Here is a 14,972-nt window from a genome sequence, read left to right as displayed (position 1 = left end):
GCCAATACAGGACAAACATGTCATTGTCTGAGACAACATTTTTTCTGAGGGTGTGGAGAAATTCAAGACAGTGTCATTCATGGAAAAGTCAATCCCATAATGCACTGTGACAAGCCTAATGAAAAAATCTGTCCATGGCAAATGAAGTCAAGAAAATTGTCGAATTCAAATATACTTTCATATCCCTGCTTAAAAATAAAAGAGGGTAAACCAGTCTGTTAGCTGGCCTCCCAGCCCTGTCAAATGGATTAGTCTGGTCTGCTTTGTTTGAAAATACATTAATGGTTAATGAATTAAAAACGCTGGAAAACGGTAAGCTTCTTTTTGAATGTAAGTGATATAGATAGAAAGAAATTATTTCCTCGTGGTTAAATTGAACACCTGAGTGTTGTTGTTTTTATGTCATACAGTAGGTCGATGAACATACAGGTCGCATGAAAATAAAAATGATGGATGTACAGTAGTATGAGTGGAATGTATGCATACTGTACTTCATGGGTGTCGGGACAAGACCCACACACTTTTTAAAACCAGTGATATTGAACCCACTCATTAATCAAGTCTAGGGGTGCCCAAACTTTTTTCTACCAAGGGCCAAAAATCTAACCTGACTGAGGGCCGTGGGCCGAAAGTAAATGTTGCTATGTAATATTAAAATAAAAGTTGCCTTGATTCTCCTAATTTATAATATTAAAAAAATAAATAAGCAAACATTACTCTGAAATTAAAACCACATTAGTTATGCGTGAACAAAGGTAACTGTTGTAAAAAAAAAAAAATTGCAGATCATTTTTAAATTTCCTTTTGACTGTGTGCCACTGCCTCGACCTCTCCATTATTAGCCTATAGTACCCAAATCCGTGGAGTTTTGCGATGCATGCTATACACCTTCAGGATGCATGTACATTAAAATAAATTTATTCAATTTAATTCCTTGCATTTTTATGTACAAATAAAACAAAAAAGTTACATTTTAGAAAATGTTTAATAAAAAATCTGAACATCTGCGTCGATGTTTATTCTTTTTCCTTATCTCACGTGGCATGATGACGGGCCAAATTAAAGGTCATTGCGGGCCAACCAGAATACAAGAAAAAAAGCATCTACTCCAGTAAATGTTTTGGACCCACCCACATTTTTTTGGCTTCTGACGCCCATGCCGCACCTAATATACATGATATATAGTGTGTACTGATTTAACTGCATTAGTACACACTGTTAAAGTGTGTGATTTGTGTGATTTATAAATTGTGCAGGTGCACATACCAAAACATTTTTAGTCAGCCTCAAATGTTCCTGTACTTTAGACAGTGATGGCATTTATTAGGGTATATTAATGTATACATTTTTTTTATGTTTTTATTGTTAAATTAGTGTCATTTGGCATTAGAGCTGCATAACGATTAATTGCAACTAATTATTTGCAAAATAAAAGTTGTTTACATTATATATGTGTGTGTGTACTGGGTATAAAAATTATTTTTATATATAATGTGTATATATATAAATACACACACATGCATGTATATATTTAAGAAATATTTACGTGTATATACATTTTTATATATTTTTTTATATAATTTATATAATATATAATCACTTAATATATAAATATTTTTTTTATTATAATTATTTAAATTATTCTTATTAAATCACTAACAATTTCTACCAAAAGTTTATATAAAAATAATGTGCTTTTGCTTATTTTAATGCTTGTTTTCATCTTGAGGCCCCCTTGTGGGCCCCGGCCTCCTGGTTGAGAAACAGTGGTTTACTGGATGTTTGTTTCATTTATTTCTTATATAAGATTGTAGCCTGCTTTTTTTATGTGTCCAGCTTTTTTTACTACTGTATCTGTTGTTAAAGGGTACCAGCACAGAAATACTGTCAACTGTATGTTCAAAATGTGTGAACCCGTCACACTAACAGCTGTTTTTGCCTTTTTTTCTCTCTCTCTCTACCTCACTTTCCTCAACTCCTCACTAATTTCTTTTTTCTTCTGGTCAATCCTTTGTGTTCCCACATCTTTCATCATTTTGTATGATCCTGGAACACCACAACATCTCACCTTCTTTCTCTCTAAACATTTCTCCTTTTACAAATGTCTTTCCCCCTCTATCCCTGTACTTTATCCTGTCTGTCTGGTACGGTGTTACTCTGTCACGTCCCTGTACGTCGGTCCATGTGTGCGTGTCCCACACGACGGTCCCGTCTCCTGTTTACCAGGCCGCTTGGACAGTCCATTCTTGAGGCAACAGCACAGTCCGTCTGACTGCAGCCCTCCCCCCTCTCGTACTCCGCCCAGTACGCGGCGGCGACCAGGTTCACCTGGTAGGTACTGGACAGATGTTGCCGAGGGCCACTGCGATAATAGAGCCTCACCAGCCTAACTGTAGACTGTAGACAACCTCTCCAATGAATTATTCGATTACTTTTGGCAATCCCATCAGCACAGCGCGTTCACAGCATTCACTACAGCTGCACTGCACCAAAATGAAGCTTGTTCCTCCTATAGCAGTACACTCTTAAAATTAATCTAATGTGTTGTCCTTAACACATTTCTGTGTTTCTTAAATAGAATAAAACAAAACAATGTGTTAAAATTAACACATCCTTTCTTAGAGTGCATGTACTTGTAATACGGAAATGAATAGTTCACCAAGAAATAATCGAAAGCTGTGATTTTCCTTCTGTGCAAAAACAGATTAAGGGCCGAGCCAATGAGACATTGCAAATAGACGTAAAATAGATGGGCATACATATACATGCATACCATACATACTGTACACATAACCATAGTACAATACCAACATACCTCTCAGATCTCATCCAAGACAGACAGAAAGACAGATACTGTAGACAGGCAGACAGACTGATAAATATTGTCAGACAGATAGATAGACAGACAGACAGACATATAGATAAAAAGATAGACAGACATATAGATAAAAAGATAGACAGACATATATTTACTGTGGACAGTCAGAAAGATAGACTGACAGACAGAAAGACAGGCAGATAGATAAAGAGACAAAAAATAGATAAAGAGAAAGACAAATAAACAGACAAGTGTCTACAGATGGACACTGTAGACAGATAGAAGATATACATGCATACTATCTATCTGTCTGTCTGACTGTATGTCTGTCTTTCTTCAGACAGACAGGAAGACAGGCATATAGATAAAAATACAGACAGATAGATAAAGAGACAGACAGATACTGTAGACAGACAGATAGAGGCAGACAGACAGATAGATTGATACTGTAGACAGACAGATAGATAAAGAGGCAGACAGACAGATAGATTGATACTGTAGACAGACAGATAGATTTTGTAGACATACTGTACAGATAGAGAGATAGATAGATAAAGAAGACTTACAGACAGATAGATACTGTAAAGAGACAGACAGAGAGATGGATAGATATTGTAGACAGACAGACAGAGAGATAGATAGATAGATACTGTAGACAGACAGAGAGATAGACAGACAGACAGACAGACAGACAGATAGATACTGTAGACGGACAGACAGACAGAGAGATAGATAGATATTGTAGACGGACAGACATACAGAGAGATAAAGAGGAACAGATAGATATATACTGTAGACAGACAGACAGATAGATTGAAAACAGACAGACAGACAGACAGATGGATTGATACTATAGACAGACAGACAGATGGATTGATATCATAGACAGACAGACAGCGAGATAGATAAAAAGTTATACAGACAGACAGACAGACAGACAGACAGACAGACAGATAGATACTGTAGACAGACAGACAGACAGATAGATTGATATCGGACAGACGGATAGATAGATAGATAAATACTGTTGACAGACAGACAGACATACAGATAGATAGATACTGTAGACAGACAGACAGACAGAGAGATAGATAGATATTGTAGACGGACAGACATACAGAGAGATAAAGAGGAACAGATAGATATATACTGTAGACAGACAGACAGATAGATTGAAAACAGACAGACAGACAGACAGATGGATTGATACTATAGACAGACAGACAGATGGATTGATATCATAGACAGACAGACAGCGAGATAGATAAAAAGTTATACAGACAGACAGACAGACAGACAGACAGACAGATAGATACTGTAGACAGACAGACAGACAGATAGATTGATATCGGACAGACGGATAGATAGATAGATAAATACTGTTGACAGACAGACAGACATACAGATAGATAGATACTGTAGACAGACAGACAGACAGACAGATAGATAGATAGAAAGATATTGTAGACAGACAGACAGACAGATAGATTGATATCGGACAGACAGATAGATAGATAAATACTGTTGACAGACAGACAGACAGACAGACAGATAGATAGATAGATAGATAGATACTGTAGACAGACAGACAGACAGATAGATAGAAATATATTGTAGACAGACAGACAGAAAGAGAGATAGATAAAGAGGAACAGATAGATAGATACTGTAGACAGACACATGAACAGACAGGTACTGTAGAGAGACAGACAGACAGCGAGATAGATAAGGAGGAAGACAGATAGATAGATAAAATACTGTTGACAGACAGACATATAGATTGATATCATAGACAGACACATGATAGATAAAGAGGAAGAGAGGAAGACAGACAGACAGACAGACAGACAGACAGATAGATAGATAAATACTGTTGGCAGACAGACAGACAGACTGATATCATAGACAGACACATGAACAGACAGATAGATACTGTAGACCGACAGATAGGTAAAGAGACAGACAGACAGATAGATAAATACTGTTGACAGGCAGACAGACAGACACACAGACAATGTAAACAGACAGATAGACAGACATACAGATAACGTAAACAGACAGATAGATACTGTAAATGGATAGACAGACAAAGAGACCAACTGACTGACAGACTGATGCAATCTAGATCAATACACTAATATAAGCTTGTATCGTAGCTTTCAGATTAAAAATGTTCCTGTTTCATGCACTCAAGTTTAATGTCCCATCTCAAATAACTTTCTGTTAGACCTAACTACACTACAGCCATCTCAGTGTCAATGTCCACAACAAGACATTGTCATTTTCTCTGGGTCCATAGTCAGTATATGTGTTCTGTACTCGTTCTTCGTTGTATTTTGTATTTTACACAGGAAACGTTCAGTATATTATTCTCAAGCTATCCCACGGACTTACGGACGACTGAGATCAAATGTTTATTTTAGTTAGGGAGAACTAATTAAATCTCACCCCTTCCTCTCCTCTCATGTGCTTTCTGACGGATCCCGACGGCCGTTCCTGCACTTCTTGCCAACCTTTTGATCTGTGAGTGCCTGACACCCCTCGCCGCACGTGATCGTGGTCTCTCTGAGCCTTTGGGCTTGTGTGCTGGGGACCTTGTGTGACTTTGATGTTGTGTGGTGTGTTTACAAAAATGAAACAGCAGCACGAAGACAAATGGTGGCCACAATTATCAGTATACAGAGACTAAACATTCAGTCAATATCTTAAGCTTGTGTAGACTGAAATAGTGGGTTTTACTTTCAGATTTGAATCGTGTCACTTGCCCGATGCAACCCTGCATTGCTTTCATGTTTTGTGTTATATGTTGTGTAAGGTCTTCATTGAGTTTTGATTTACTGTATCACATTAAAAAAAAGACTTGCATCACAGTATTCTTGTGTTTTTCTTTCGCTTTGTACCAGACAACTCCCAGAAGAAACTTTATAGCTCAGAGGTTGCTCTTTCAGACTTCTCAAATATGTTTACCGGACAGCCAGACGACTCCGGGCCGGATCTGCACCAGAGCTGCTGACTTTGGCACGGATCCGGCCCGGAGTCGTCTGTTGTCTGGGATCAACTTTGCCTCAGATGTTTCTCCAATTTTTTAGGCTGAAGAAGACTAAAGTCTAACAAAGACACCTCAGCAAAAAAGGCTGCCTGTAGGAGAAACAACTGAGATAATAAAGAGATTTCATCTGTGATTTTTTTTTTGTCTCGTGTCTTTATTTTTGAAATGGTTTAAACTATAGAAATAAACCACTGAATATCTTGTCTGCATTTTATTTTGTTTATTTTAATTCTCATCTTTTTATTGACTACCTGCCCCTCTTATTTACTGCAGTTAATTGACCTGTCGGCTTGCTTTAGCTTGTCATGAGATCGAGAGGTCAACCCTTAGTATTTTTGTATGTATCCATAATGCCATCACATTGTTAGATGACATTCATGCTTTAATGCTGTGCGTAATACATTATTCCCATCATTATGGCATTCGTGTGTGTGCGCATGTCGAAAAATTACATGCAACATGAATGTTTCTTTGAGTATTTTAAATCTGTGCAGTCATCTTTCTACCACTGTGTTTGCTCACGCCAAGTGTTGTGTTTTTCCACGTTGGCACGTCTGTATTTTAATGCCACCATCGTTGATCCGAGGATCCGGGGGCCACTGCACTTTCTGATAGACAAAACACTGCTTGCTATTGTTTCGCCCATTCAGACTATTTGTAAATGTTGTCGTTGATGTCGTGATGGATATTTTGACTGGTAACTAATTGTTTGAGACAATTGTGTGTCCAGGATTAAAGTTCATTTTTGCTTTGATCTCTCAGATGACTCCCCTGAAGGAATTCTGGCACGCAGCATGACCACTGGATGCACTCCAATTCCCAAAATCGCCATTCAGGAGGAAAAGGATGACTTCTTTCGAAAGGAGTTCGGTAAGGTTTACAAAGAAGGAATGTCGCTGTAGTTTGTATCTTGCCTCTTGATCAGTTCAGCAATGTTTATGAAAACAAGAAAGGCAGAACGTATTGTTTACGTATTGTAAGAGAGAACTGAGAAATCCAATTGCGCTATATAGTAACAAACTACAAATATTCGTCTAAAATAGTAGAGCATATGGGCAAATGGGTGGACCACAGCCATAATATACATTCTAGACGAGTTATCTTGTCAATCAAGAGAAAACATTTGCATAAAACAGTGTTCCTGATGAATTTTTATGTTAATTTGCAATACCGCGATTATTCCAGCACTAGATGGTGCACTTACCCAATTTATGAAAAAAAAAACTAGTGCTGGGCAAAGATTAATCACGATTAATCGCATACAAAATAAAAGTGTATTCATGTATTTTTGTATTTAAGAAACAATTACATGTGTGTGTGTGTGTGTGTGTGTGTGTGTGTGTGTATATATATATCTTTTTATCTATTTATTTATTTATCTATTTATCTTTTTATCTATTTATTTATCTTTTTATCTATTTATTTATTTATCTTTTTGTCTATTTATTTATTTATCTATCTTTTTATCTATTTATTTATTTATTTATCTTTTTATTTATTTATTTATCTTTTTATTTATTTATCTTTTTATTTATTTATATTTTTTATTTATTTATTTATCTTTTTATCCATTTATTTATCTTTTTATCTATTTATTTATTTATATTTTATGTATTTATTTATTTATCTTTTTATTTATCTTTTTATTTATTTATATTTTTATCTATTTATCTTTTTATATATTCTATATTATATAGAAATGTAAAAAATTTATATTAAAAAAAAGAAAATTCTTGTGAACGTATGTGCGTAAAATATACAAAATAATTACACACAGTACACACACATATATTATGCAAAAAAAATCACTTTTATTTTGTATGCGATTAATCACGATTAATCTTTGCCCAGCACTAGAAAAAAATGAAACCAAAACATTATTTACTAATTTTAAACTCTGTGTATGTTTTGATAATCGTTTTGAATTTAATCTCTAACAAAATTCCTTCACAAAAATTCAATTATTTCAGCTTTTTACTTAAAAAAAAAAAAATACACATATTTATGAGTTTATAAGCAAAGAATAAATGACAAGATGCCATTGGGGTAAGCAAAAAAATCTTGAAAATTTTTCTTAAACATTAAATTCAAGAAAAATTTGCTTACCTCATTGGCAGATTGTTTTTGCTTGTTTTATGCACAAAATCACTTAAATTTGATATTTTTGGTCTAAAATTTTTTGATATTTTACTGAAAACAAGATAAAAATACTATGTTTATACTTTTTTTGCTTTTTTTGTTTATTTAATATATTTGTATGTTTATATATTTAAAAAAAAATGGAAAGCAATTTGTGAAACCTGTGAAAATCACTAAAAATGCTGGCAGCAAACTAAAAAAAAAAAATTGCTGGCAGGGAGTGAGTTAATGTTTTCCTTGTGTAAGCTTGGCGCTTTATAAATAAAGCTTATTATTATTATTATTATTATTATTATTATTATTATTATTAAAAGAGCAAAAATACATGAAGAAAAAAGATACGCTGCTGTCCATCGTTAAAATAAAATGCAAAAAATATCCTGTTTTCTATATATAGTTTATGAATGGTATATTATATATTGTATTTATATACTATAAACCCAGACAGCAGACAACTCTGGTTCGGATCCGCACCGGAGTTGCCGACTTTAGCGTGGATCCGGCCCAGATTGGTCTGCTGTCTTTGAACTTAGGCTTATATAATAAATATATTTTTGGAAAAAGAAAAGATCACACAATGGCATCAAGCAAAATCTAATCAGTAATGCACAAAACATCACAACCAAACGTAGATGACAGTGACTAAAGTCTTTCCTCTGCCCCGCTCCAGATTTTGAGTCTCCAAAGCAAACCCCAATGCAGGAGTCAGACTTTGTCAGCACTGCCGAAAGCACCTCACCCCAGGTCAACACAGACGACAGCTTGCTAGACATGTGGGACAGCGGTCCAGCACCTGCTACTGCTCCTTCCCAGGCCGCTCACATCATGGACCTGATGGAGAACGTCCCAGAACCTCATCTCGCCGGCTCCTCCCCCAGCCTCCCACAGCCACTTCTGAGCTTCGACGAGGTACCTGACGCCCCCTTCTGCACCACCACCGAAGACGAACCCTCCAGTCTGGTGGACGTGGCCGGATCGGACCAGATGACCCTGAGTTACCAACAGGCCCTTCAGCATGCATCTGCCACCGACAGCCAGGACATGGATGACGGACAGCTGCTGTTGACTAATGGAGACTCACTGCTTAAAGAAGGGACCCAGGTTAGTTTTTATGACATTTACTTTATTTATCTTGTGTATTGTTTAGTTGGCCACAAGATGGCAGCATATGCATACTGCATGCACTCTTATCCAAAGCAATGGTACATTTGTATCATTATCTATATTTTGAACCCAGGATCTTTGTGTTGCACTGGTATGCGTTGTACTGAGCTTTTAGCAATTGTTTTGTGTTTATGCAGGCCAGTGAAGGCTATTTCAGCCAATCACAAGAGGAGGATTTCGCCCAGTCAGATGACTGCACTGCTAAAGTGAACCCTACACCAGTTTTTTACAACAAACCACCAGGTGAGATCACAGCAACTTTATAAAAAGCCTATAATATAAGCATTTAATTAACCATTTTGACACATTGTGTGTGGTAATGAGGTGCGACATATAGGGGATTTGCCATTACATTTATTAAGCAGACACTTAGCTACTTATAAACCTGGACTAGAGGTCTTCACGGGTCCACTTAAATATGAGAAAAGCCGAGGTCCAACCCGTGACCCGAGCGAGTTTAGGTTTTTTTTACGTGTGCCTCGGACACGGGTCGGGTGTAATATTAGCGGCATCGGGTCTCAGCTCATTTAAAATTGATTTGTTTTTGCCAAACGAACCAGAGAAGACCCAAACTTTCTCACATGTGTGCATTACATCCTTTTCCAACCCCTCCTCTTTTGGCCAAGAGCACTTGCGTCATCGTGTGGCTGGCGGTAGGTTAATTTTCATTCAATCAATTTTGAATGCACATTTTAGCAGTTACCATGGTTTTTCGTCAGATAAATGGAAATAAATGGAGCAGGGGGCCAAATTGGTTGCGAGGCCACCGATGTTTCTTTCTGTCTGACTGGTGCGTGCGGGGCTGTTTTACATTCGGGTTAAAAAAATTTCCACTGAGTCGGACTTGGGTCTAATCTTCTCAGGTTTGTCTCGGGTCGGGTCTTTCTTTAAAAAAAAAATTATTTATGCACCTCGGGTTCGGGTAAAAAGTGATTCGGTCATTTCAGGGTCAGGGACATTTCTTTGGACCCGAGAAGACCTCTACCCTGGACCACAAAAACAAAATCAGTCACAAGTAGGCCTATATTTGTAGCAGTTGCCAAAAATACATTGTATGGGTCGAGTTTATATATTTTATAAATATATCAAAATGTATTTTTTCATTAGTAATATGGTTGCTCAGGACTTCATTTGGACAACTTTAAAGACGATTTAGACGATGATTACTTGCACCCTTGTATTGCTGATTTTCAAATAGTTGTAAGCTTATTATTCAGATAATGAATAAGTCTCAATTACAAAACATTGACCCTTATTACTGGTTTTGTGGTCCAGGGTCAAATTTTTGAAACATTACCTGTGCAAAAATGTAAATGTCTCTATCTACTTGATAAATTAATAATATTGTCGATCCATTTCCTATAGAAAATAAATACACAGAATGCATTGGGTCTCATTCACTAATCATGCGTATGCAAAAATTTGTGCTTGAGATGTGCATACGGATGTTTTTACCAAGAAATCGTGATTTAACAAAATTTTGTAGCAAAATTTATTTTACATGTACGCAAAAATTCAAGAAAACCTAAAACCACTCGTATGCAATAATCACGCATGCTCTTATCAAATTCTGAGCTATAATTATAATGTGTATGATAATGTTAATATATAAAATGGACATGATTATATTTTATATTATAATATTTTCTGTATTATATATTATTATACATGATCTATATTATTATTATTATTATTATATACATTATTATAGCCTACTTATTTTTTCTACAAATAAAGAAGATGCACGTTATGACAAATCTTCACCCTTTCCTTCCTCACTTTTTAAATCTCTATATAAAAGCGTCTGCTTAATTCCTAATGTAAATGTCATGAAAATGTAATGAGAAGTCCAGACGTCAATCTCAAAATCAAAATTACTTGATCTCCTGTCTGTTTTATTTTAGATAAAGATGTGCGTCACTGTCATATTAATGAGTAACATTAAAGAAGTATTGAATGCGTTAACAAATATGACATTTAATTCATATGAGAGACGCACATCTGTATCTAAAATAAAACAAACAGGAGATCAAGTGATTGACGTTTGGGCTTCTCATTACATTAACATGACGTTTACATTAGGCATTAAGCAGAAACTTTCATATAGAGATTAAAGCAAAGCGTGAAGATTTGTCATTACTGTACGTGCATCTTATTTATATGTATAGAAAAAATAAGCAGGCTACAATAATATATAATATAATATATATAGTAATAATATAGATCATGTTTAATAATATATAATACAGAAAATATTACAATATCAAATATAATCATGTACATTTTATATATATATATATATATATATATATATATATATATATATATATATATATATATATATATATATATATATATATATATATATATATATATATATATATATATAGACGGTTTTAGCAGTAACAACATAAACAAGCAGCTGTCGCGGTCCGCACGTAACTTCCAGTAAACTCCGCTAAGAATAAATAACAACAAAGTTCTTTAAACGTAGTTTTTTTATATAACAAGCAAAAAAACAACACATAGATTACCTAGGAAACCAAAACATTTGTTATTTTCGACGAGGCATTTGTTCAAGAGATCAGTTTAGCAACTAATCAGACCATTAAAAAAACAAAACAGGAAGTAAGGTTCGGATCCAGACGTTCGGATCCAGACGCATCTGATGAAACCGTATATATATATATATATATATTAACATTTTTATAAACATTATAGTTATAGCCTAGTATTTGATTATAGCGTGATTATTGCATACGAGTGGTTTTGGGTTATCTTGAAATCTTGCGTTTTTGTTGAATCACGGAAAACATCGGTAGAGATTTGTGCGTACGCATGCTTAATGAATTAAAAAAAATTCAGCTTTTTTCCCAACTGTGCTTTTTTGTGTATAATGTAAACATGCACTAGAGTGTTATAGATGATACTTTACATTAAAAGTCACGTAGTGCAAAACAATCGACTATTAGAAGTTGGGGTTAGCTAAGCATATTTACGTACACGTGTATGGACATCGTAATGTTTATATTAACAACAATGTAGTGCCGTTTATGTGCGTGTAAACATAGATTGTTTATATTTCCATTGCAATTTCCTTGCTGTTTTCTAACGTTAAAACGTGTGCTGTGTATCATCCCAACATCAACTAAAAGTTTGTTTTGTCAACATTTTGGAGTAGATTAGCATATAGATAACACAAAGCCACAAACCGACATCGTGCACGTTTGCCTTTCTTGCAGGTGACAAACGTAATAAATAAGTTTTTGCTTTATTAATATCATTTTAATAAGATGCCTGCATTTATTGTGCCACAGAAATCGATATCACATGCTGGGATACGGACCCTGTGATGGAAGAAGACGATTAGGAACGACAGCAGCGACACGTGAAGAAATCTGATTGGACAAACATAACAAGTCTTGCATCAAAATGTTTAGCAAAAAAAGAAACGTAAGCCACCGAAGAAAAGGCCTCGGGTTATTGTTAAAGATGCCAGTGGGTATGTGAGCGTGAATGTGTTGTTTATTTATTTCATTTCTCTTTCGTTGCTATGCAGATTATAGCACAGTGTGTATCTAGCGCTCACCTGTGATCTATCGACTCCCTGTGCCTAACAGGTGTGTGTAGTAGCAGATCAGACCCTTCAGTTTTAGTTATATCAGATCTAAATCATCACGGTCCTGGTTGATCTTCCCACCAGTGTTAGACGTTCAGGCTGGTAATACAGTAGATGCATTAGTTGAATGTGTATGAGTGTTACGCCCAAAGGGTCTTTACTTTGATTACCCTGTTGGTCAGGGACGGTTTAACCTTCATTTATTCAAAGCGAAAGGCATGTCAGTACTAGATTTTAGCTTTAGTTGAGTGCTACGTCACTCGCAGTTAGCAAACAAAACATTACGGGGGTTTATGTGATTACGAAATTTTGTGTTGTGCCAATTATTTCCAGTACGTTGACGTGTCGCACTGTGTCGGTGTAACGGCCTTTTAGGACTTTAGCCAGGTGGCATATGTATATTTTGACTACATATGAGACAATGTGTATAAACAATGGCATTCTGATTTTTCTGAAACACTTGCAATAGATCTTGCTTTGATTTTTGTTATGAAACTTAGGCAATAACGGTTGTACTCCAGTTTTGTTTGTTATATACTGGGCGGCGTGTTTGTGCATCCACATCTAATCTAACAAAGAAACCGAGATGAGAGTGCCCTGTTACTCAACGCTGAAAGAAATGCTTGGCGTCGCAAGGTGCTTTTTAAGTTACTGCAAAACCACCACTTTTCAATGTTTGGGCCATTAAAACAGATGCTATTCAGGTAGCTAGCTTTTCAGACTGTTGCTCTGTGGTCAGTTTTTGCGAATGCCTGCTGTAGCGCCCCTAGTGGCAATGCTGAGAATGCAATGCTCGTGTTATGAAACACATTTCGGCATGCGGTGACTAGTAAAATAAAGCTTGTGGTTAAAAGCGTTTTCATTTCTGTGATTGCATAGAGGCCCTGTTTACTGACGTTTTTAAAATACACATCTAAAGTGAGGTCCGCCCCATGTGCAAGTTGTTCACAATCGTACATCTAAGCCGCTTACCTTAACAATTGTTATTGTTTTGTTTTAAAGAAATAGTTCACCAAAAATCGAAAACTTTGTCATTATTTATTCGCCCTCATGTCGTTTGATCCCGCAATGTCTTTTTTGTTCTACCAAACAAAGACATAATGGACTAAATTTTAGTTTGTTTTCACCAAACCCTCAGGACACTTAAACATGAGTGGAGTTATTTATTTAACACTTTTAAATCCTTGTGAGCCTTAAAGAGCCAGAAAACCCAAAACAAAATAATAATGACAAAGTGAGTAAATAATATTGACAAAGTTTTCGATTTTAGGTGAACTATGCCTTTAACAATGAATGAATGATGCTTAATTGTTCTTGAATTCATCTTGTATACATCTAGCAATTCATAACAACTTTTTGAGTTATTGTAAACCTTCGTTTTTGGATATGTAAATTGTGTCACTTCAAAATGATTGCTGGGACAAATCCTCTGGGATACTAAACTCCTGTAATCTTTGTTTTACTGGCCCACTAAGTTATCTGTCTTAACCTTGACTGTCATTTGTCTTCCTCATTTTAAAGGCCACATCATTATAACACAGTATTATGACATTATTACTCTTTGGTTTTATGTTCCAGTAATACAACTGTATTGCAAAAATTGTGAGTGGAAAAAGCGAGCAATAAGACTAAACCAATGTAGTATTGTTCTGTAAATAGCTCTACTTTTCTGTGCTGATTTTGTGCTTATGTAAACTGTATTATAGTCACTAACATGTATCAATCCACAGCCCATGCCGCGGTCAAGGGTTGGTTTGAGTTTGAACTGGGTTTCTTTGGTGAGAAAGAAGATTGCTCAGTATGATAGCTGGTTGTTTTTGTTAGGAGGTGACCTGCATCTTTAACAGTAACTTTGCCCCTTTGAAATGACTTCAGTGTAACTCGTATTCACTTTCCAGCCTCCTTAGTAGTGATTATTATTCTCTTTTTCCCTCAAACTACAAGGAGATTACTACTAGTATTACTATTAACACTGCTGTTCAACTAGCATCGTTTCTTCTCTGATCCTGAAGCAAGGCTTAGCAACTCTTGAAAGTTTTCGCTCTTTTTTTTTTTAATGAGAATAATTTTTTTCTATCTCTTCCCTTTTCCGTCCGCTTCTCACACGCTGTTTTTGAAACAAGCACAAAATTTTTGTGACATGCTATGTGCTTATGTTAATGTTAATAAAAGACTTTAAAATC

The 14,972-nt window shown here is 35.6% G+C and overlaps 1 protein-coding gene across 6 annotated transcripts in view; it reads left to right on the top strand.

Annotated features, from left to right (window-relative positions):
- Positions 1-14,972, top strand: part of dbn1 (drebrin 1) — a 98,069-nt gene extending 83,097 nt beyond the window's left edge. For 4 of the 6 annotated variants that reach the window (XM_065287360.2, XM_065287358.1, XM_065287361.1 and 1 more), the window contains exons 11-15: positions 2,227-2,331; positions 6,645-6,737; positions 8,677-9,107; positions 9,308-9,413; positions 12,488-14,972. In XM_065287360.2, the coding sequence (XP_065143432.1) occupies positions 2,227-2,331; positions 6,645-6,737; positions 8,677-9,107; positions 9,308-9,413; positions 12,488-12,540 (788 nt within the window). In that variant the 3' untranslated portion in view covers positions 12,541-14,972. Of the gene's footprint in view, positions 1-2,226; positions 2,332-6,629; positions 6,738-8,676; positions 9,108-9,307; positions 9,414-12,487 lie in introns of all 6 variants that reach the window. The other 2 variants (XM_065287363.1, XM_065287362.2) reach the window with 2 other exon arrangements.

This window comes from Paramisgurnus dabryanus, chromosome 18, assembly GCF_030506205.2.
Source record: "Paramisgurnus dabryanus chromosome 18, PD_genome_1.1, whole genome shotgun sequence".
Taxonomy (NCBI): Eukaryota; Metazoa; Chordata; class Actinopteri; order Cypriniformes; family Cobitidae; genus Paramisgurnus; species Paramisgurnus dabryanus.
The sequence above is the reverse complement of the archived record's forward strand: the minus strand, read 5'-3'. Positions and strand labels throughout refer to the sequence as shown.